Source organism: Spermophilus citellus, assembly GCF_964194105.1.
Source record: "Spermophilus citellus genome assembly, chromosome: 2".
NCBI classification, from domain to species: domain Eukaryota; kingdom Metazoa; phylum Chordata; class Mammalia; order Rodentia; family Sciuridae; genus Spermophilus; species Spermophilus citellus.
The window spans coordinates 139619760-139643637 of record NC_138183.1 but is presented as its reverse complement, the minus strand read 5'-3'; the positions used below and the strand labels follow the sequence as shown (position 1 = coordinate 139643637).

Below are 23878 nucleotides of genomic sequence, written 5' to 3'. Positions count from 1 at the left end.
CTTCCTAAATTACATTATCAACTTGTGCAAGCCAGCATCACCTATGTGCCACTGTGAGATGGCCCCCACAAGGACCCTGGCAGGTCAGCGGGAAGACTCCTGGAGCTTGCAGTATGAATGGCTCCCTGCTCACAGTCCAGCTGTGTGTTGTACACACATGTGCAGGGGGAAGACAAATCATATATGGCAGATGACTAGGAGACCTGTTAAATGTTTTGGAAAGAATGCTTTCAGCTAAGACCCAAATCACTGACATCTTGGGGAGAGAAGTGCTGTCCTCAGACCCGAATGAAACCATCACTATCTCATTCTAGGATACAGCCTGCTTGCTTTCCCCTTCCAAACATAAACTACCTCACAGACTGTGTCCAACAGCCCAGAAGGTGCTTTATTATTTGAAGGTTGTAGGTGTCCATCTCTAACGTACTGTTGTAACTGAGGGAAAACCTAATAAACTCTGTCTTCACTGGCTTTTAGTTAAATGTAAAAGTCACTAATTTGAATGTCCACACAGCTGGGTGATCCATTATTATTCTCCCACTAGCTGTGCTGTAGACACAGCTTCTAGGTGGGGGGTTTTGGTGATAACAGCTTCCTGGGTTATTTCAGGGACTGGAAGGATGGATATAATAATAAAAAAAACAAATGGGTGGGAGGATATCGTGCCAAGTGAAAGAAGCCAGACACAAAGAGATGCTCTCCTCATACGTGGGAGCTGGAAGTCGCTGACCTGATGTAGGACAGTGATTTCCAGAGGATGGGAGGGAGGGGAGACTGGACTGATCCATGCCGGCTATGCGCATGTGTGGAAATACCATGCCAGACCCCGTGACCACATACAATGAATGCATGTTAATAAAAATAGAAAAAAAAACATTAAAAATAATTTTATATTTCAAAGACTCTGTACCTTAAGATTTTTCAGTAGGAATAAAATTCAGTAGAGATCTCAATGTCTTACAGGATTTTTTTTCTACCTATTTTATTATAAAATGATGTACTTAAAACTTTTTACTCCATTTTTTTTTTAAGAATTGGAATTCCTGTCAGTGAGGCTCCAGGGCAGGCAGACATGGTTTCATTTACTCACTGAAGTCTGCCAAGCCGTGATCCTCCTGTGACCTCACCAACATTCCATCGTGATGCTCAAAAGCTGAGCTTCCCCTGCACAAGCAGGCTAACTTTCCAGAGCCTGCAGCTTCCCGAAGCCACCAGGGCAGGGAACAGGAAGCTGAGCTCCTCCCTGCGGGGCCTACCTGGGATGGCCATCTCTCCACTGCTGGCCACTCTGTTGCCATCATCATGGCCAGCTCACAGCTACCCGGTGCTCCTGTTCCTAATTGCTCAGCACCTACTCGATAATTGTGTTCTTGAAATTAATCCAGCCTTAATGATGGGGAAATTGGCACTGTCAGTGCAGTGCCATGGTCAAGGTTGTGGAACAAGGTCAGGACAGGCTTGTCCTGCATTGCTTCTGTGAGCGGTGTCTTGCCGAGATCCAGTTCCTGTCCTTCTGCAACAGTGGAGTCTTAAATGTGACCTTGAGAACCCAGGGGAAGTGTGTGGTCTGGAGTGCAGTATAGGAGCAAGACGAAGGCTGTTAGAATAATTCATAACTTGTTTGCTCCGGTGAGCAGAGCAGAGATTTTTTTTTTATTATGATTTCATACCCCATGGATCCTCATTTTGCTTTAAGATCTGCTCATAGGAATAAAATTTTCCCTATGATCCATTCCACAAACTAGATTTTAAACCTGCTGTAATACATTTAAATCACACAGCACTGTTTTTCTCCAAGAATTTTTATTTCACAACAGCATCTATTTACATGACATTTGTCAACTTGTCAAATAAACAGTGATGTCTTGGCACCTCATTTAATGCACAGGGCAACCTGGCTATGCAGATGCTATTTCCCCTTCTATGAATGAGAACACGGGCTCTCAAAGGAGACTTTCTTGTGGACAGAATTCAAATTCTTAGAATTTCAGATGAGTACTTTCCTTTTATTACACGCTGTCTAATGAGACTTGATGAATCACAAGTAAAATCTTCCTTTTTTTTTACCAGTTCATAGAAAAAAATGAAATCAACCAAGTCATTGGTCCTCACTGGGCAGCTTAGAAGAACAGCACAGCATGTTGGTGTGCACTGCACTGTCACCCTGTCTGGGACCAGTGTGACTGCCTACTCTTGACCCAAGGGCAGGTGACACAAACCAGCACTCTCCACTCTTCTCCCTGTGGGGTCCCTCCAGGCTCCCTTCTCCAAGAACCTTCCAGCGCAGACTTCTTCACATCCCACGGGAAGTCCACCTTCTTCCCAGACTTGCTATCCAGACAGTCTGGCCTCGTCTCACCTGCCAACAGGTCCCGTAATTTGAAATGAAGAGAAGCGCGCTTAGGAGTTTGGAATGGAGAGCGTATTTGACAGTAAGGTTTGGAGCCAGGGACTGAACAGATTCCTCGTGCTATGTGGACGTAAGAACCAGGGACTCCATAATGATCTGAAAGTTGCCACAGAGAAGAGAGGATTCTAGATAGTTCCAAGATGAGCAGGAGAGCCCTGGTCAGGTTGCATCAGATGTAGGTAAGATGAGGTTACATGGAATTTCGAACCCCAGGCCTGTGATTCTGGGGTGTTAGCCTACAGAGACGGCTGACATCACCTCACACAGACGAGGGCAGATCCGGGGTCGGAGCTTTCCAGGCTGAGGGGTGCTGTGCATCCTGAGAGCTGAGACTCTGCTCTCAATGTCCCTCCTGCAGGAGCTGCACAGGTTCCCTGGCTGCTGGGGCCGAGCGGCTGGAAGTGTTCCACCGAGGGGACCGCTCTAACCTTTAGGACCACATTCTGGTAAAACCAACTTTTTAAAAATTTCAACAACCCAATGGATTTTCTGAAACATTGTGGACTTCTTCTTCCCTATTCTTTTGCTATTTAGCTAGTCCTTTCCCTCCCCTTCTCCCTCCCTCTCCACTCCATCCTGCCTCCCCAGAGGACCCTGGACTTGGACACCAACCGTGGCTCCCCCTCTCTAACGTTAGCCTCAGAACCCCTCCACGTTTCCAGCTCTTTTCCTATGGCATCCTGACTTCAGTGGTTTCTGTCCTCTTCCTGGCCCACAGTTCCTGGGACCTGCCACTGGGTCTCTTCCCACCCCTCTGTGCTCAGGGTGGTCTCAGCTGGTGCTCCGAGGCCAAGTGCTGCGGCCGTGATCACACCCCAGCACACATCCCTAGCCCCTGTCTGTCTCTCAGTTCACAATGCCACTTGGCTTGACCCCCACACTGGGTGACCAGCCTTGTCCTCCAGGGCTGCACCCATGAAGACAAGTGTGGCCAGAAGACCACACAGATCTCAGCAGTCTCTGTGAACTGTGACCACTCACTGGTGAGCTCCCCGTGCCGCCCAGCAACACGCTCCACTTCCAGGTTCCCTGCCCTCCCCTCCTGTGTGGTCCCCTCACCCACCTGCCTGCACTGTCAGCAAGGACCCCATCAGGGCCTGCTTCACTCCTCTTTGACACCAGGCGTGGCTCAAGCCCTGGGTGGTCTCCCAACAGCACCTGCTCCCCTGGGAGGGGTTATACTCCAACTGAGGCAGGGGGAGACTCCAGCTGCCCCAGAGACATCAAGCAGGGGCAACTTTTCTGACTCTGGGACTGACAGGCTACAGAGCTGGAGAGGAATCAGGGATCCCACCAAGGCTGGGAGGCAGAAATCCAGGCTCTGTGAGGCCATGACACCTGGGATTCTCTGACAGGATTGTACTGTGGGTACGCAGTGTTTTGTGAACCAAATAAATACTATGGTACAAATTTCAAGTCAATACTCAAAAGAAAGAATGAAAGGAGACAAGTGGCCAGGGGGAGAGGCTCTGGTCAAGAAACAGAGGCCTGGGGCTTGGGGGCTCCACTGCTGACTGGCAGCAGATTCCTGGTCTCCTGGGTTGCCTTCCCAGGGGCCAGGTGAGCAGGGGACTGTGCTGTCACCTTCAGACCTGTGCTCTCCTGGGCCAGAGTGCACAGGCATCTGGTAAGAGGCCCTCCTATGCCTCTGGCTCTTTGCTCCTGTCCTTGGTCCTCAGCTCTTCACCCAGCATCTTCAGTCACTTGGCCTGTTGTGGCAGCTGTGAGGGCCCATTCATTCTCACCCTCTGCTTAGAGAGGGGTTCTCCCTACACACAGGGGCCTGACTGGCTAAAGGACAGAAACACAATGAAGAGATTGTCTCCTCCACCTTGCTGTGTCCACCCACTCGAGATGGTCAACTGGGGTTATCATCCAATGGACTCCATTCCTTTTGAAAAACTTTGAACTTGGTGCCCTCAGCCTATTGGCCTTCTCATGTGGCTTGTCACCTGGGCTTAGAGTCAAAGCTGATGATTAACCATGACATTCCCCCTAGTGGTTCCACAGCCAGTTGGAGGCAGGTAACACGGGAGAACCCAAGGGCAGCAGGACTACACTCCTGATTTCTTAGGCTAAAAAGAAAAGACTTTATCTCTATTCTGAAATACGTGGACTAAAAAGATGTTGTTCTTGATGTTGAGTCCATGTTAATTACTCACTACAGCATTAGCGAATCCAAGCAGGATATGCCGTGGACCGGGTTTTTCCTTTGGGCTGCCCAGGATCTATGCTTCCAGTCCATGTTTGGGAAACCCTGCACAGTGCCGCAGCGGTTCCCCAAAGCCTTTTGCTATTTCTCCTGGGTGCTCAGTTGAAAAGTGTTCCCCAGCCCATCAATTCCCTGAGGACAACAGAACGTAGATGGAAATGTGATATCCGTGGTTTAAGCCTGGCCTATACGTCTTCCATTCAGTCCTCTGGTTTCTGTGAGCTCAGCACTAACATGTGAGACAGCCTTGGAAGCACAGCACTAAGAAACAGGCGGAGCCTCCATTGGCCAGGATCTCTGCTGGGGTGGAATGGACCATGCCCTTCCTGACCACGGTCACTCTCTGACTGGACTCCATGCAAAATGCAAAGCAAAAATCTACCTGTCTTTGGATTCAGACACTACCGTGACAGCAGCCAGCATGTTCAGTCCATGGACTCGTGGGTACGTCTTGGTGAGAGGGGATGGCCATCTGCTATGGCGAGAACCAAAAGTCTCCTGTGTACCTACAAGGCATATGTGTGACCTTGGCTTTGTCAGTCTGACACACTCACTCCAGACTGTGCCTCATGAGCTTGCAACCCAGAGAGGCCAGGTCACCAGAATCACATTCTGGAAGGAGGTGGTGGCAGGGACGGTTCTTCCATCCACATTCTGGGAACAGCAGTATCCGGTGTCCCGGGCTCATAGTGCTGATGATGTGAGGGTAGGGCCTGGTTCCACTGGTGCAGATGTGACCCTTCCCAGCGGCGGTGTGGTTCTAGACATGGCATTTGCCCAGTGGCTGCCCAGCCGGCTTTGCCAACCTGCTCCCAAGTCCGAGTCCTTTGACATAACACCCGGCAAACCCTTCTGCTAAAGTCAGTGAGAGCTGATTTCCTCAGCTGTGGCTAACCACTCCTACTGACAGTGTGCGTCACCAAGGGGAGGAAGACAAGGGGACTTTCTTGGCCCACTGCCTCAGGAATGGGCCTTTCTCTAGGGCGTATTTTTTACTTCTTGAGACACAGTCAGGGCCTGGAACACAGGTCAATGGCAGAGCGCTTGCCTGGTGTGTACGAGGTCCTGGCTCCATCTCCAGCACCACAAAAGGAAAACAGGAGAAGCAGAGAGAGAGAGCCAGGGAGGCTCGTTCCTGCTGGCTCCTCTAAGCAGGCTTCCCTTCTATACTCCAACTGCCTCGGACTGTGCTGAAATAGATTAAATTCTACCAAAATAAAGCCTGCTATTTGGGGACATAGGGAATTCAAAAGAAAAGCAAAATGTGGAAAAGGAAACTTGGAACAATGTCCAAGGAGGCCAAGTCAACAGAGCCCCGTGGGAATGCTGGAGTCCATACTGCAGACAAAGCAGAGCAGTCATTCCGGGTCAACTGGACTCTCCTGCAACCAAGGCATGCTTTAGATCTTGTCAAGCCACAGGCTTTTTTTTTTTTTAATTTGTAGATGGACACAATATCTTTATCTATTTTTTTTAATGTGGTGCTGAGGATCAAACCCAGTGCCTCAGGCATGCGAGATGAGTGCCCTACCACTGAGCCACAGCCACAGCCCACTACGTGCTTTTTAAAGTCCCCACGTTCCACCACGAGTCTAGAACTAGATCAAAGAAAATATCCTGCATGAGAGCGAGTGGGATTGGGGTGGTTTCTCTGGCTCTTTACCTTAAAACATCATTACTGTGCCAAAGTGGCCCTGTAGCCAGGGGACAGTCCTTCAGTGGTTAGGTGGAAGAAGACAGATCAACCAGCCATGGCAGAGACCGGCAGCCTCACCCAACACGACCACTGCCTCCTCCCATCCTATCTGAGGGAGCCCAGGGAGTGTGGTGTGCTGCTGCCATGGCCCATGGGAACATGCCTCCTGCCACACACCACAGGGCAATGAGACAGGGACGTTCCCCGCCTGGACCTAAGCTGTCCCTGGGAATGACTGACCACTGGAATATGGCACAAAGGTGCACCTGTTCCAGAGGCTGGGCCTCAGGAGGCCCTGCAGTGTCCCCTGTTCCCTCCTGGAATTCCCAGACACCCAGGCCAGTACCTTGTGGAGGAGACCCAAGGTCCCAGGGTGGCAGTCAGCCCCAAATATGGCACCTTGGGCCCTCCAGCTGGCTCATCTGTAGGCTGAATGCAGCCAATCTGTGACCACAAGGGAGAGGCCAAACCTCACGATGGTGGGGAGCAGGCTGCCGTGGCTCTGAGGCCCAGTCCTGCAGAGGCTGAGCTGCCAGGGGAAACTGCCGGAGGCAGATCAGGCGTTTACTGTGACAGGTCAAGAGGGACTGAGTGGGACAGGGGCTGGAAGACAGAGAGGTTCTGTGAACTTTGGCATCTAATTAGCTTTGGACCCTTTAAACTTGGAGACTTGTCAAGTGGGCTAATGAGGCTGAAAAAGGCAAGGATTTGTGATAGAAATTACAACTCATATTCAGTGAGGTCGGGTTTCAAAGTTCTTCCCTTGGATTCCAGGAATCCAACTTAGAGGGAAATCTGTGGCATACGCATGGGAGACATTTTGCTTCTTCCACTCCCTGGCACCTGCCCAGACTTGGGGGCATCCCAGCTTCTGGGATTCTGCCGCACCTTGAGTTTGACCACTGCCCCTGGCCTGATAGCCCTCAACCCAGCCCCCTCCTTCGATGCCTGAGGGTCACAGATGCACAGAATGCACACCTGAAACAGACCAATTTTGGAACAAAAATTGTCTTTCATACAAATTTATTTAGGGATTGTTATGATTTGGATGTGAGGTGTCCCCAAAGCTCCTGTGTGAGACAGTGCAAGAAGGTTCAGAGGAGAAATGATCGGGTTGTGAAAGCCTCAACCCAATCAGTGCATGAATCCCCTGATGGGAGTCACTGAGTGGTGACTGAAGATGGGTGGGCTGTGGCTGGAGGAGGTGGGCATGGGGGCGTGGCTTCAGGGTATGTATTTTGAGAGCTGACCTTAGTCTCTGCCTCCTGAACATCATATGGGCCACTTCCCTCTGCCACACTCTTCCACCATGATGTCCTGCCTCACCTCAAGCACCAAGAATGGAGCTGGCTGTCTATGGACTGAGACCTCTGAAACCATGAGCCCCCAAATAGACATTTCCTCCTCTAATGAGGTCTTTTAGTCACAGCAGCAAAAACACTACCCCTCTGCCATAGAGACACTCCATCTAGAAATTGGGGGTGCACTGCCCCCTCTTCTGCACCCCAGCGTTCAGTTCTGCTGTGTCCACCTCCCGGTGTCTCAGCTCTCCCTGCCCTCCTCTCAGGCTTGGGGGACAGTGGTGCAGTCCTGAGCAGCCTCCCATGTCCTGCTCTCTCTTTGGCTTCCCTGGACATCCTGCGGGCAGCCAGCAAGCATTTCCAGAGCGTAAAGGAGTCCAGCCTCTCCCCCCTGCAGCATCCCTCATGGTTCCCAGGCCCTGGCTGCGAGATGGCCCATTGCCCGCCTCCAGCTGCCCCTGGTGTCCCTGCGGCCCCTCTGCTGGTCAGCTCCAGGCCCTTGTTCTCCTGGTGCTGCCCAATGCACACGTTCAATACGTGTTAGTCCCTACCTTGGGCATGCTTCCCCGCTCTCCTCCAGAGCGTTCCCTACAGTGTGGGCCTCCTCACCCTCACCCTCTGCAGCAGCCTTCCATCCCACCTCAACTTCCTTCCTTCCTAGCACTTGCTGCGGTAAGTGTGTCGGCTGCTACCCCTCCTGCTCCACCACCTGCTCCAGCTCCCAGGGAGACATGGTAACCACAAAGCAATGACCATGCATGTGCTGCCCTCACTGACATGAAATCCTCAGAATCACACCTCACTCTGTGGCAGCTGTTCTTACCGTCACTCTCCCTCTGCAGAAGACAGCCCTGTGACAGCCCTGCTCCAATGAGTTGGCTGATGCAAGACAGCCCCGGCCCCTGCGACTGGTAGCATCAGGTTCTACCACAGGTCCAGCTGATGACCTGCAGCCAGGGGTGCCCACCTCCACCCGGTGCTTCTGGGTTCTCCCCAGGACAGACCCAGGGCTCCACTTTGCTCATCCCCAGGTGTAGGCATGGTTAAGTTTCAGTTCATTGTCCCCTGACTCCCGGGCTAACCTGCACAGAACACTCCCATGCAAGATAGTGGTCACCAGGTCCCCAACTCTCCTTCAGTGGGACTGGCATTCAGTTATCCCTTCTTCCTGGTGGCCTCTCACTAACACTCTGCATGACCACAGCTCAAGCACCAAGTGCCAACACCACCCACAGTGAAGGAGTCATACCTCGGAATTCCAGTCCTCGAAGTTGAAAGGTGACAAGCCCATTTCCAATTTCAATCAGGTGCACAAAAGCATTGAGGTCATCTGAAGCCAAAATGAAGCAATCTCCGGAGCTGTAGTGGCCCCAACGACCGAGAAGGAGGTCTCCACAGAGGGACTCCTGCAGGGTCCTTGTCAAGTGCTCATAGAAGATGGAATTGAGGTTGTTGTCATCGCCCCCTACAGGCAGACAGGAACATAGCAGGTGAGTGCTCATGGAGCGTTTAGACCTGGGAAAAGGGCCTGTCCCTGGAATAAGGCCAAGTTGGACTCCCTGTACACTTCGAAGACCTGCTCTTCACCCCCTCAGTGGATGTAAGGGATATTATTACTCCTCTAGCTTCTCTGAGGCAGTCGGTTCCACACCAAGGATGGAACTGCCATCTAGATGCAAGTGCCCTACAGATTCCTATCTCCGCTGAGGTCTCTGAGTTCCAGGCTGTGCACCCCGTTGTACTCAACACTTTTTCTGTGTGTCTCCAGTGCTGCTCAGCTTCCACATGTACACATGGGCACCCCTTGTCCACGTTCCCATCTGAGTGGCTGGCACCACCACCCAGTTAGCCATGACCACACTTCTTTTCACTCCTCTGTTTCATCCTCTTTAAATACTATTTAAATCTTTGTATGCTTCTCCATCTCTGATACCCCTAGCTCAGTCAAACTACCAATATTTCTGCTGTAGGCAGCCTCTGTTTATTCGAGGGACCTTCCATCCCATCCCAATCCTGCAGCAGAACTAGCTTTTCCAATTGAAGAGCAGAGCATGATTCCCAGGACCCCTTCAGCCCATTCCTGTGCCTTCTCAATGCTCTTAAGATGGATAGGACTTCTCAGCCTGGCCTGCGAACTTCATCATTCACAGGAAAGAGCTAGGACTGTCCTGAGAAGGCTCACTCCCAGGGCCACACAAGTCACTGTGGTCTGGTCTTTGTCTCTGGCCTCGCCCTTGCACCCAGCAACATGAAACTTCCAGCTGGGGGACTCTCCCCTCCCACCTGGACCTGGGGGGACATAGCCCTGCCTGGACTGCCCTGGCACCCACTCTGGCTTATCAGCTGTGGCTCTCTCCTCAGACCTCAGCCCAATCACTTCAGGACAATCCTCTCGCACTGTGGCCTGCTGCTCTGACATGCCTGTGCTTTTGCTTTGTGTGTACATGGTTTTCAGTTACTCAATTAGTGTCTAATTTCTTGTCTGCACCACAATTTCAGTGAGGAGATGTCTAGATATGAATTTGCTTGTTTTCATAACCCAGTCCTGGAAGAATTTGCAACTCATGATAGGACCTAACCAAATACCTGTTGAACAACAGGTGACGCCACAGAGCATTCTCTAGGGTCTCCTAGAGAAATGTTTCAAGGAAATGCCCATCAGGCACCTCCAGGACACTGGTTCCATCAACGTCACTGAGGTGCAATTTACAGAAACTACACAGCACCCATTTTTATATATATGCTATCATACATGAATACAATTATCACTAGCATTATATGCAAGCTATGTTTACATATAATTCTATGCTTTATATGATACATATCATATTATATTATATTATATGAATATATTGTATTATATTATACTATATTATATTAAATTTGTTTTAAGTATGCATATACATTTTAATTAGGAACACTTTATAGAGGGCAAATCCCTCCTTTCCGGTATCTCCACGAGTCCGAGGAAAGCATGAACCATGTGAGCACCACGTGGTTCCCTGACTCCCGGGCTAACCTGCACAGAACACTCTCATGCAAGGTAGTGGTCACCAGGTCCCCAACTCTCCTTCAGTGGGACTGGCATTCAGTTATCCCTTCTTCCTGGTGGCTCTCACTAACACTCTGCATGACCACAGCTCAAGCACCGAGTGCTTTGCCCCATGCTGTGTACCTCCTGTGCTGTGTACCTTGGAGGTCTGCTCTGCTTCACAGCTGGGTATACTGCTGGGCACACAGTGGCTCACTTAGCCATTTGTCAGCTGAAGGGCTGTGTCCTGGGGGCGACTACGGGTAAAGCCAGTGGGAATGCTTGCAAGCAGGGGCTGTGTGAAGGTGAGACCTGGGTAGGGTGCTGTCCTCCATACTGGCCCAGCCACTTCTGCATGCCCCACCTGCCCCGCCCTGCCGTGGCTGAGTGTTCTAGCTCTGCACCCACCCGGGTCGGTGCTGTCAGTGCTACTAGGTGTTGTAACTTGGCAGATGGTGACACCGGAGGGAGGCGGGTGATGGAACACCCTGCCAGGCCAGGGCTGAAGGCTGAGGCTTGGGGATGAGCGCGGTGCGTTTCCCGTATCCTCCCTGCTGGGCTCCAACTCCTTCCCTCCCCTCTAGAATCTGTCAAGAGGAGGCTAGAAGCTTTTTTAGGAGAAGGCTGGATAACTGGGCCGTCTTCCTCGTCTTGTGGGTACGAGAAGCAGCTGGAAGTCTGGGAGAAAAGTAAGAGCTTCTGTTTTTGGAGTGGCTTTTCTCTGGGGAAGAAATTCCAGAAAGCCAGAGAGGCAGAGAGTTGCCCCAAAGAGGAGACACCTGAAATAAGAGTCAGGCTTACTCTGGTTGTGTCCTGGAGTGGAGACAGGTTCTTGGAGGTTGAGTAAATACTGCAGTCAGCCGAGTGCCCTGCTCTGTGCGTGGACGAGCAGGACGGCGGGTTGGGCAGTGACGATGCCCAGTGCACCCACCTAAGGAAGAGCACCCCTGTCTCTAGGAAGTCTATGTGGGGATGCTGCTGGGTAGTGAATGTCCTTGCTGGGCATTTAAGACAGTTAAAGGCTGAACTGAAAGTGATGCATTTATAAGGTGACGGTGGCTGATGGGGGAACAGGGCTGCGGTCTGAGCTGGCTGGGAGCCTGACAAAGCTTCCCTGCCACTCTGCACATGGGAACACAGAAGCCAGCTTGTCCCTCTGCTGGCCCCACTTTCCCTGATAAATCAGCAGGCATCCTCAGACACTAATTAAAGATTACTTTCAGTTTCTAGCACTTTTAAAGGAAAGACCTGAAGGAGAAAAATGAGCCTTTAAGTATCAAACTGTTCGGACATCTAAATAAAATAATTAAAACCACTAAAAGTAAATATTCGACTCAAGGCACCGTCTTAGAACACACTGACCGCACATCTACATAGTTAGCAGATGAAACGACAATTAAAACTAACTGAAAGCATGATGTGCTTGTGCAGTTGCCCCTGTGCCTGCTGTGAACACTCTGGGATGTTGGAGTCCCACAGCTGCACCCCAGAGCTGGGTCTCTGCCCCTCCTCCCTGCTTCTTCTTACTTAAAGTTGTACAAAAAATAAGCCTATCTCTCCAGGTACTTTCAGATCCAATGTTACACTGATCATCTACATGCAGCTCAAACACAGAGGGTCCTGACTTGGGATGGTTTGACCAGATGACTTTTAATTTTCCAATGATGTGAAACAATAGTAGCTCACTGTTTTCTAAATTTTGATCTTTTTCCAGGTGAGCAATATGCAGCCCAATACTATCACGATGCTGAGCAGTGACAGCCAGCCACACGTCCTAGTCACCCCGTGAGAGTGAGACCAATAAAAATATCCACAGAAGCTGCACACATCTGAGGTCCCAGTGACTGGGGAGGCTGAGGCAGAAGGATTGTAAGTTTAAGTCAGCCTCAGCAACTTAGTGAGACCCTGTCTCAAAAGAAAAAAAGGAAAGGGCTCAGGACATAGCTCGGGACATAGCTCAGGGAAAATTGACCCTGGGTTCAATCTTCTGTGTGTGTGTGTGTGTGTGTGTGTGTGTGTGTGTGTGTGTATCTCCACCTCAGTTAAAATCAGCATTCTGCTAAGAGGAAAGAAGAGATAGCAGAGTTAAAAATAAGATAGATAGACTGTGGCAAGACAGTCAGATAGTCTGTACTTCACATCAGGTTTAGAGCCTTTGTGTGATGCTGACCACACACAAAACAGAACGTCCGGCAGCATTGGTCAGCACTGACCAAGCACCCATGGATCTGAGGGACAGAGGAATGCACCTCCACACCCAGTCAAGACGTGACTGTCTTCTTGCTTAGTCTTTTCTGCAGCTGGCAGAGTTTCCCCACAGGCATGATCCCTTCCATGGTCAATAAGAGTGTGCTCAATGCCCCTTCCAGGAGCTGTCTATGTAACAACACACAGCCACCCTGAAAAGAGGGCAGGAAAGATCTTACCTGGGTCCCTTTCGATTTGGACGGCCAGTCTTGTGTTGGAATTGTCCACTCGCCTCGTACTAGAAGGACCACAAGAGGGAAGAAGGCCATGTTAGGTCCCTCCATGCTAGATACCCCCTACAGAGCCCCACAGTGGGCGGGACACACGGAGGAGATGGTGCCCGCGGACTGGGGGTGTGCTCTATTGGGACTGCACTGCGGGAGGAGGGGAGCTGGGGATGAGACTGACCTCTCTGGGGCAGGTGGAGGGGAGAGGAGGGGAACCCTGATTCTGGGGACGGCTGTGTCTTGTTGCCTCTTGAGCACAGATCCACAGAGTGAAAGCAAGGGGAAGCTGCTGCTGTGGGAACCAGAGGCAGCGTCCCCACAGGGCTTTGTCCAGGTGGGGTCTAGACAGTGGTGCTGAGCAGGTGACACTGTGCACCTGCCTCCGTGAGTTGGGCACAGTCTCCAAGACCTTCCTGAGGGTGAACGATAAGAAAGAATCAGCTCTTGTAAACAAGAAGACAGTGTCTGCAGCCGTTGTGACAAGTGGCCAGCAGGACACACACTGACTCCTATTCAAGCCTGACAGTGGCCCTGGGTCACAGCTTCTTGAAGACACTCTGGCCGTGGCCACCTTTGCTCCTGAGAGGGGCAGACTCACTTCAGGCCTCTGAGAAAAAGCTGGTCACGTCTCTCCAGATATCCTCTTGTATGGAGGCAGCCAGCCAACTCTATCCCAGACTGTCACCTGTCCCAGCTACCAAACACCTCCAAGCCCCTTATAGATGCCACAGCCTGCTCTGCTTGGAGAAACTGCTGAGCACCCTCTCTAGCTGAGGAGAAGGGTGGTCCCGTCCTGTCAAGAGTAGAACATGGAAGCGCTGTCAAGTCTGTGAGGCTCAGGATACTCCACTGGAGTGACAGTGGCAACTTCACATGGTCAGACCAGCAGGAGAGATGTTCCCCAAGACACAGCAGCGCCGACCACAGGGGCTCACTTGGATGAGGACTCTAGGGCCCCCGATACACGAGGGCCTGGGCTCAATCTCCTGGACCCCCTTGCCAGCGCCCTGCCATGCTTTCTGGGCTCCAGTCCTGGGCCTCCAGTGCATATCCTCCACACGCCCCAACCTCCCCATCACCAGGACCATGGATCCTGCATGTGCAGCCCTCATTTCTCTTTCCACTCATGATCCTGCTGGACCCCATGTCCCCCCAGTCTCAGTGTAAGAGCACTTCCTCAGGACGATGCCTGACCTCTGCGCTGGGTGTGACTTGCTTGCCCTGGGCTCTATCGCTCCCCCCCCCCCCACCCGCCCCAGTGCCCCGTCATGGCTAATGTCAACAACAGGCAGCTCACACTCACGCAGCCCTTTGGTGCATCTCAGGTCTGATCTGCGTGCTGCAGGCATCAAACACCCAGTCTCCCAGAAGTTGAGGCCAGGAGGTAAAGTGCCCAGGTCACAGATCTGCCGGCCAGTCGAACTAGGATTTGGATCCAGAGCCTAGGAGCCCAGACCCACGCCACACCCTGCGTTTCTGCGCGGTTGTCTGTACGCCGCTCGTGGGAGACCCCAAACACCAGAAGGGTGAGAGCTCGGCTCCCAACTGAGGTCACTCAACAACAGATAAAGCTTCTTCTGAAGCTTCCTACCCCACAGTACCTGCTGGGAAGAGCAGGCCAGCAGCCGCCGGTGCTGCACACTTGGCCTTGTGTTAAAATACATTGGTTGGCAAGCTGCACATGACTTAATGGGTGACTAGCATTTATCAAGAGAGGGCACAAGAAGAAACCTCAGAACAAGGTCTTTTGTGAACTCGTTTCTTGGAAATCGGAACAGAATAACAAATATTTGGAAGGAATTATAATTTGAATAAATGAAAAGGCTTGTCATCAGAAAACAAAAAAAGAATCCTTTTCCTTCCTTGTCTTCCCCAGACATTGGAGAACATCCTGTCTGGGTGTAGGCAAGACTCCACAGTGGGCAGAGAGGGCAATTCTGCCACGTGGCACACCACAGCTGAGACCTCAGCATGCTGCTCTGCAGGGCTCCTGGCTCCTTCCAGCTACCTCACAGCAGCTTTGAAAATAAGAGAGCCCAGGATGTCAGGAAATAAAGCAAACAACAAAATTCTGTCTAATGAAGGCTGAAATCCCATGCCTGCATGGTTAGTCCCTAAATGGAATTTTAATTTCACCTTAAGACCTAGGACAAATGAAATTTTCAGCAGCAGAATAAACAATTTTTGAAGTGGGACTGAGCCAAAAGAAAGTCATTTGCCAAACTCCTTAGGGAATGAAAACACCTTCTAAAACCATGTCCACTGGAAAGCTATCTTTCAGAGGGCTCTGGCCTTTCTGGAATGCACTGTGCTAAATTCTGAAGACCCACAGATTGGCTGTGCCGTGGGGCCTCTGGCTCTCACGGCCCCTCTCAGAAGGTGAGTTGCTGGCCGTCCTGAGTAATTTGAGCTTTACTCCAGAGCCTTCCTCCTGTAAATCTGGTGCTTACCACTCAAAGGTGCTAATTAGCTCAGTAATTGGATTTCTGCCTTAACTGTCCTGTCGCATAACATCAGATCTGTTGCTCAGGGAGGAAACGGGGGCTTGGACCTCACCCCTGATCTCAGAGGGTGCACAGGGCATCAGGCATGCCTGCATGTGCCATCTTCTCAGCTCCTGCCTAACAAAGTCATCGAGCATTGCTGGGCAAGGCTGTCCCCAGGGCTGCGGGCCCATCTCCCGACAGGTCTCTCCAGAGAAGAAGGCAGCGAGGTTCCTCCCCAACCCCACCACGAACGCTGATAGCAGAGTGGGCTTTCCTGCCTACAAATTGGCCTTCCCACCCTGGTCGGCCCCCGGGCCAAACTGCTCTCTCAAACGGATTCATGAAGGCGACTTGAATGGTTCAATAGTAATTTTCTTCAGTGATACGACTCTGAACTCCCTGCTGTCGGCACACATGCACCTCGTGTGGCAGAAGCATTCCCGGGTGTTGACTGGAAACCATGGCTGCTGGAGTGAGGGGTTTGCTAGGTTTCCCATACAGCAGGCCAACCTGGGGTTAAGGACAGATGGTGGACCTACTGATGGGCAGGACCACCTTAGGGGACTCCCAACAATAGGAAGGTGGCCAGCATGCCAGTGGAGGGCCCAACTCCTCCAAGCTGGACAGTGCACCCGGCCCTCCAGGCTTGCTGTCCACCTTCATGCCACTGCCACCAGCAGCCACGTCAGTTCTTGCAGAGCCAGGGAGGCTGGTCGTCCCTAGAGTGGAACCACTGTGCGCCTTGGAGACCTCACAAGGAGGTCCCAATGTCCTGAGGAGGCGTGTCCCACGGTGTGTGTGTGCTGGAGTCACATCTCTCGGCCTTCATGTCCCTACCTACTTCTGGGCACGTGATGGTCCCGGGCTGAGAAACATGAACTTCTCTCTACCTCGGTCCTGTTTCTATGTTTTGTCAAATTTCTTTTTTTTCATGAATTTTGCTATTTAATTTAATGCATTTATAGTCACAGTTGTTTTCTTCTTTGTGAGTTCTGGTCTTCAGCATTGCAGAGTGTCCTGGATCCTAATGGAGCTGCTCAAGTTCATCTGTGTTTAACCAGAACCACAGCCAGGACTTTGATCTCTATGCATTTGCCCACTGCTTTCTCTCATTCTCTTACTTTCCGCTTCTCAAGGTACCACATTAAGGTCTTTTCATTTGGTGTCACACTGTCTTCATGGTTTATTTTGCTTTCTAGTTAATTTTTTTATTTTCAAACACATGACTCTATGGTCTGATTAAAAAATAATAAAGACAAAGCCATGGGGTCATAAGTCATAAGGTAACACTATGGAAAACACAATTCTGAATAATCCATGGGTCAAAGGTAAAGGTTCAATAGGAAAGAAAATGTGCTGGACTGAAAGAAAAGAAAAATAAAGTATCCACATAAGCAGGCTCACTGTGAGGCAGCTGTCCCCACTTGAACACAGAGCCCACCACCCACACGGCCGAGAGGAGAACTTATGCCACCAGGGAGGGAGGGGATGCCTCAGACCCCTAGTCTGTCCTTCCACCTCAACAACCTATCAAAAAAGACAGCAAAATAAACCCAAAGGTGGGATAAGGAAGGAAACAAAGACGAAAATGGCAGACAAGTTGGGAACAGTGAAGAATCAAAGAACAAGGAGAGTGTTCTGAAGATATTAATAAAATTGACCAATCTGTAGTAAAACTGACAAAGAACAAGAGAAGAAACAAAAATGATCAACATCAGTAATGCATTGTTGCAGACCCTGCAGATATCGAAAGACAGCAGGGAAGAGTACAAATAGTTCATATGCGTAAATTTTGGCACTTTAATAAAATGGACCAATTCTTCAAAAACAAAACAAAACAAAACAAAACCACTATTACCACAATCAACCCAGTATGAAGTGTATCACTCAAACAGCCCTGTAGCTTTAAGATCATTTAAGTGATCATTAAAAACTACCCCAAAACGGACCTAGGCTGCTGCCGCCTGGGAACTGAGTCCTGCATGGAGAAGAGCAATATCATTGTTCTGCGGAGCTACAGCCAGGAGTGGCATGTGGGTGTGGGGATCCCTGTGAGCAGCCATTACTGTCCCCTCCCCAACCGTTCTGTCTGTATCCAGCTTCTTTTCCTCTGCTCTGGCCTCAACTACAGCCAGTGAAGGGGATGTCTGAGTGTCAGGAGCATCTGCTCCCTCCCTAAGGAACCTTTATGGTGCCCTAGAGTGCCCAGCCTCCGGGTGGCTCTGTAGTGCAAGCTTCTGCCACAGCAACATAGGAAATGACCTAAGTATATGTCCACTGATAAGAGATGATGAACTTAGCTATGATTCTACATTGAAAAACTAAATATGCAAAATTTGTTTTCTCTGCCATGGAAATTTTGGCCTCCCAGACAGACTTTTCAGTGAAATGAAGACATGTCCTGCAAACTAGACAAAGGGCTCAGGGACAAGTCGAAGATCGCTCTCAAGAAGTGCATTATTCAAATCAATGGAAGTGTAACTGATGTGATTCTGCAATCTGTATACGGGGTAAAAATGGGCGTTCATAACCCACTTGAATCAAAGTGTGAAATATGATACATCAAGAATTATGCAATGTTTTGAACAACCAACAATAAAAATTAAAAAAAAAAAAAACTACCCCAAAACGAATCTCCAAGTCTTGACAGCCTCACTGGAAAATTTTATTACATTAAAAAAAAAGAGCACCAATTACATATAGTGTCTCACATAAATTACAAGAGCAAGAGCCGCTTTGCAGCTCATCCGATGAAGCTGGGACTGCCCTGATACCCAAATCTGATAAAAGTAGTATGAAAAAAATAAATATCCTGCATGAATATAGATACAAAAGTCCTTAAAATGTATTAGCAAATGAAATTCAGCAATAGATTCCTAAATGTCTATACCATGACCATGTGAAGTTTATTCTAGAGTCCCAAGACTGGTTCAATGTACAGAAATTAGTCACCATACTTTCAGGCCAAAGAAAAAAAAAATCGAATGATTATGTCAACTGATACAAAAAGGAAGTTGATAAAATCTATAATGATTCATTTCTAAAAATCCTTTCTGAAAAATAGGAGCAGAGAAGAATTTCCTTACTTGAAAAAAGCCACCTACTAAGACCCTAGAACTGACACTGTATTTAATTGTGAAAGATTAAATGTTTTCTCTGTAAAGCAGGGAAAATTGCAAGGCTGTCCTCTTTAATTGCTGTTATTCACAAAGTGCTGGAAGTTCTGGAGTAAAACAAGGCAAGAAAAGTAAATCAAAACCCAGCATTCGGAAAGAAGAAACAGAATGGTATGTGTTTGTAGAAGCCATGATTGTCTGCATAGAAAATCCCAAGAAATCTACAAACAAGCAAAACCAATCAAAACCTCCTAGGGTTCGGTTAGATTTCAGGGTACAAGATAAACATGCAAAAAAGAAATGTATTTCTAGTCATTAATAATGAACACATGGATACCCAAATTAAAAACATAATATATTTACAGTTATTAAAACTTTAAAAGGAAATAGATGTGAATTAGTACAAACATATAGATGTTTTTTATGCTCAAGAACACAGAAATGTGATGGACTTAAAGAAGACAAGAGGAGAGAAATGTCATATTCACAGATTAGAAGATTCAAGACAGTAAACATATTGACTCTCTCCAAACTGAGGTAAAAGTTTCCACGATTTCTATCAAAATTCCTACAAGATATTTTGTAGCTATTTAAGGAAGGATATCAGTTATGTACTCTGCAGAAAGAAGGTGGGGGACATGGCCGAGTTCATTTTATGAAGACGGTGCAACTGATTCCAAAACCAGACATAGTACAAAAGGAAAAGAAAAAGGGTAGAGACAGAAAACTGCGGGCCAGCCCTCTGGATGACTGTGTGTGCAAAAGGGTCACATTTCTAGATCCAAGTTAATCTAAATTATATGACAGGCAAACATCCCACGTTAGGTAAAGTTTCAAAGGAGCAAAGTGGGAGTGTACCCAATCTAGGACCCCAGGGGCCACAGAGAGGAAGACTGAGGAAGGACACGCAAACCGAGGAGCAGAGGGGAGAAGGTCCCACCAAGTGTGCCCTCAGGGCTCACCAAGCAGGCCCTCATAATGAAGGGGCCATCTCGGCAGGGCCGACTGGCTGGAGTTCACCATCGTGTCCATTTTGGGGTGTGACTGAGGTTTCTGGAACATTCATAATATTATGCAGCCATTACCACCATTTGTTCTGGATCAGTTTCATTGCCCCCCAAAGAAAGTTTGTACCAGTTAATAGTAACTTCCCGTCACCCCTGCTCCAGTGCCCGTCTGGCCTCATCAGTCTATTGTGGAAATTCCACATTGATGGCATCACAACATAGTGGGACTTTGGTTCCAGCGTCTTTGGCATATAGTGCTGTTTTCAAGGTCCACGCGTGTTAGCATGTGTCATTACTTCAGTCCCCTCTGTAGCAGGATGATTTTCTATTGTAAGGATTATGACACTTTGTGCACCCATTCGCCAGCTGACTACCCTGAATTGCTTTTACTTTTCGTCGGCTGTGATACTGCTACTATGAGCATTCATGCGCCGGTTTTTGTTTGGATGCCTGTTTTTGATTTTCTTATCTTCTCACTTTCTTGAAAATGTCTGATCACAGAAGTTTTTAACTTGGATGAGGTCCAATTTATTTGACTTTTCTCTATTGCTTGTGTCTTATCAAAGGATACATTGAAAATTGTGAAGACTTATACTTTCTTCTAAGGGTTCTATAGTTTTAGTTCTTACATTAAGGTATTTGATCAATTCTGAGTTAATTTTTGTGTATGGTGTGAAGTAAGGACACAACTGTATTCTTCTGCATCAGGATCACGATGTTTAAAAGGGTGTCCTACCCTCTACTGAATGATCTTGGCACCCTGTGAAAAGTCAGTTCACCACACATATACAGGTTCTTCCCTGGACCCGGAATTCCATTCTGTTGATCTGTAGGTCTGTCCTTGTGTCTACACTGCACTGTTTGTAGTAACACTGTAACTTTGTAGTCAGTCTCGAAGCCGGGAAGTCTGAGTCCTCCAACTTTCCCGCTGTTTTAGGTTGGCTGGTTATTTGAGGTCTATTGAAATTCCAACCTAGATGCCCTTCAAGAGATGAATGGATTAAAAAATGTGGCATTTATACACAATGGAGTACTACTCTGCATTAAAAAATGACAAAATCATAGAATTTGCAGGGAAATAGATGGCATTAGAACAGATTATGCTAAGTGAAGCTAGCCAATCCCTAAAAAACAAATGCTAGATGTTTTCTTTGATATAAGGAGAGTAACTAAGAACAGAGTTGGGAGGAAGAGCATGAGAAGATGATTAACATTAAACAGGGGTGAGAGGTGGGAGGGAAAAGGAAAGAGAAGGGAAATTGCATGGAAATGGAAGGAGACCCTCATGGTTATACAAAATTACATACAAGAGGAAGTGAGGGGAAAGGGGGGAAAAAAAGGGGGAGAAATGAATTACAGTAGATGGGGTAGAGAGAGAAGATGGGAGGGGAGGGGATGGGGGATAGTAGAGGATAGGAAAGGCAGCAGAATACAACAGACACTAGTATAGCAATATGCAAAACAGTGGATGTGTAACTGATGTGATGCTGCAATCTGTATACGGGGTAAAAATGGGAGTTCATAACCCACTTGAATCAAAGTGTGAAATATGATATGTCAAGAACTATGTAATGTTTTGAACAACCAACAATAAAAATTAAAGGAAAATAAAGAAAAAAAATTATAAGGAAAAAAAAAGAAATTCCATATGAATTTTAGGATGAGCTTGGCTACGTATGCAGACAGGTCAGTTGTAACTTGGATAGTAATTAACTGTAGATCAGTTTGGGGTATACAGCTTTCTTCACAGTTTTAAGTGTTTCAATTCATGAACAGGGGTGTCTTCCTAGTCATTGTGTCTTTGGTATTTTCAGTGATTTCCAGTCTTTGGAGGATGGTTTCTACTTCACCCACTTTGTTCTGTGGATGCTGTTGTAAACCGAATTGTTTTGTTTGATTTTCAGATTGCTCTTTGCAGGAATATAGAAATACAACTGATTTGTGTGTGTTCATCTTTTTTCTAGCAAAGTCCTGAATTCTATGGTCCCCTCTCGTCGTTGCCTGCTTCTTATCATGACACAGCGTCATCTGGTGAGTAGAAATGGTTTTGCTTCCTTTCCCCTATGGGTGCCTTTCTGTCCTGCCTGATTGCCTGGCCCAGGTAAGTGACGCATTCCCTCTAGTTACCCATGGGAACATGAGTGATAGCATCTTGATGTCATTGCACCAGCATATCTTTTTTTTTTTTGCGATTGTTTTGTTTTTGGTGGAAAAGGATTAACCTTACATTTGTTTTCAAATTTGATTTTTTCAAATACTGAGACAGGGCATGTGGAGTCCTGGCTGCAGGAGCACAGGACAAGCATCAAGAGAGCACTGTGTGTCTCCCCAGCGTCATTCTTTACCCTCCAGCTTGTCCTCCAAAAGGGGTTCTTTAACAATGGGGAGGGGAAAAATACTCAGGTGTCCCCAGTGGTTCTCATTTATCCAGAAAAACTACAACTCGAACGCCAGCCGTCTATCAGTCTCGACTTCTCTTCAAATGAGACTTTTAAAGATCTTCATTTTCAACCCGGATGATTTTAAGATCCACTAAGAACTTTCCTTCCTTCTCAGGAAACCTTAAGGCATCCCCAGAGTCTTCCCGGCTGCAGTGAGATGGGCTCCGGCTCTGCAAAGCCTGAACAAATAACAGTGATCTCAGAGCCACCCTCAGGGACAGCACGGGGGCAAAGGGAGCCAAAGCATTGAGCATCCAGAGGACCAGGTTATCTGATGGTCTGTCCTAGAGTCTCACGTATGGGTTATTGTCACACTACTAGGGAGCACCTGTAGCTTGGCTGGGCTCACAGAGTGAGTGGCCGCCTGTGCACAGGCGGGAGGACACCGTGAGCCCTGGGAGCAGGGCTGCTGCAAAGCCTGGGCAGGGACGTCACTCCCTCATTCAGCAGGAGCAGTCTGGGAAACACACTCAGGGCCATAAGGTCAGCAGCCCTAAGTGACAGTCACAGAATGTGTTTTAATGACAAAGAGCCACAGGGTGGTCTTCCCACGCCTGCTCTTACTGGGGAAGAAGGAGACTGCCTCCAGTGGCTGGGAATGTCACCTGAGTATTGGCTGTTTTGGGGAAGCCCTTTTAGCACCAGGGAGTGAGTCCTACCATCCAGGGGCCTTGAACCTGCCCATAAATCTCTCGCATCACATATATTTGAGTCCCATAATGAAAGCGTTTAGGACAGTGTGGGTTTAAGAGCTGTGGCGCATTTCTTGCCTTCCTTTGTTCAGAATAAATCGGGCCCGTCTCAACACGTTCCCCAAAGCTGGAGAGGCTGAGTTCCCCCTGCTGTCCCTGCCTGGCACAGCCTGCAGCCATTCATCAACTGGGTCAGTTGCAAGGAGTGGCTCCTGGTGACCTTGAAGAGTCAGCAGGTGCAGGCAGCTGGGAAGCAGGTGGGAGGTCGGGCACCACCCTGCAGCCCGTGGTCTGCTTCAGCCCGTGGTCTGCTTCTCCACTCTGCACTTTCCAAATACTTCCACTGCTCAGCAATATGGAGCAGGATCCCAAGTAAAGGCACACAAGGGCTTTTTCATCCCTCAGCAAGCTAGCAGCTTTCAAACCCAGACCTGTATTCCGCTTGGGGGTCGGGGCAGAGAACGGAGGAGGCAGGGCTGGCCTAGGTCACAGGGGGGTCAGTGACAGATGTATCTGGGGAGGCTCAGCCCCAAGCTGCCCCTGGGCCCCGCGTCAGATGCTGGGTCTGCACATCAGTTCTTGCCTCCTGGTAACAGAGCTGCCACCAACATCAAGCTCATGTCCCACACTGCCTGCCCACTGGACAGAGGGGCCAGGCCACCCATGCCCCAGGCTCTGAGACTCTGGCTGGGCAGGAGTGATGGCTCTCTGGGACACCAAGCTCCATGCTTTCCTGCCTGTCACTTTGGCCAGGGCTACAGTCTTGCCTGTTTTGTGCTTACTGTGGCCTGAAGGCAACGGTGACATAGACTGCAGGTTAGGCTCTGCAGGCAGGCTCTGCACAGCGGAGTGCAGATCTGTCCCCAGTGCCCCTACCCAGCTGCGGAGACTGACCTCACCCCCAGCCCTCACCCTTCAGACACCTCTACTTCGCTTCTCATTCCTCATACTCTCTCCTGCCAGTTTCTCCTCATTGTTCAATTCTGCTTCTTTTGCAAAGTTCAAGACTTGG

General features: G+C 49.0%; 1 protein-coding gene across 1 annotated transcript in view; it reads right to left on the bottom strand.

The window, feature by feature from the left end:
• LOC308641599 (pecanex-like protein 2) overlaps window positions 1–23878 on the bottom strand; it is a gene marked incomplete at its 5' end in the record, with an annotated part of 88022 nt that overhangs the window by 34596 nt on the left and 29548 nt on the right. Inside the window, 2 exon segments of the mRNA XM_081280267.1 lie at window positions 8869–9084; window positions 13077–13135. Coding sequence (XP_081136393.1) covers window positions 8869–9084; window positions 13077–13135 — 275 coding nt within the window.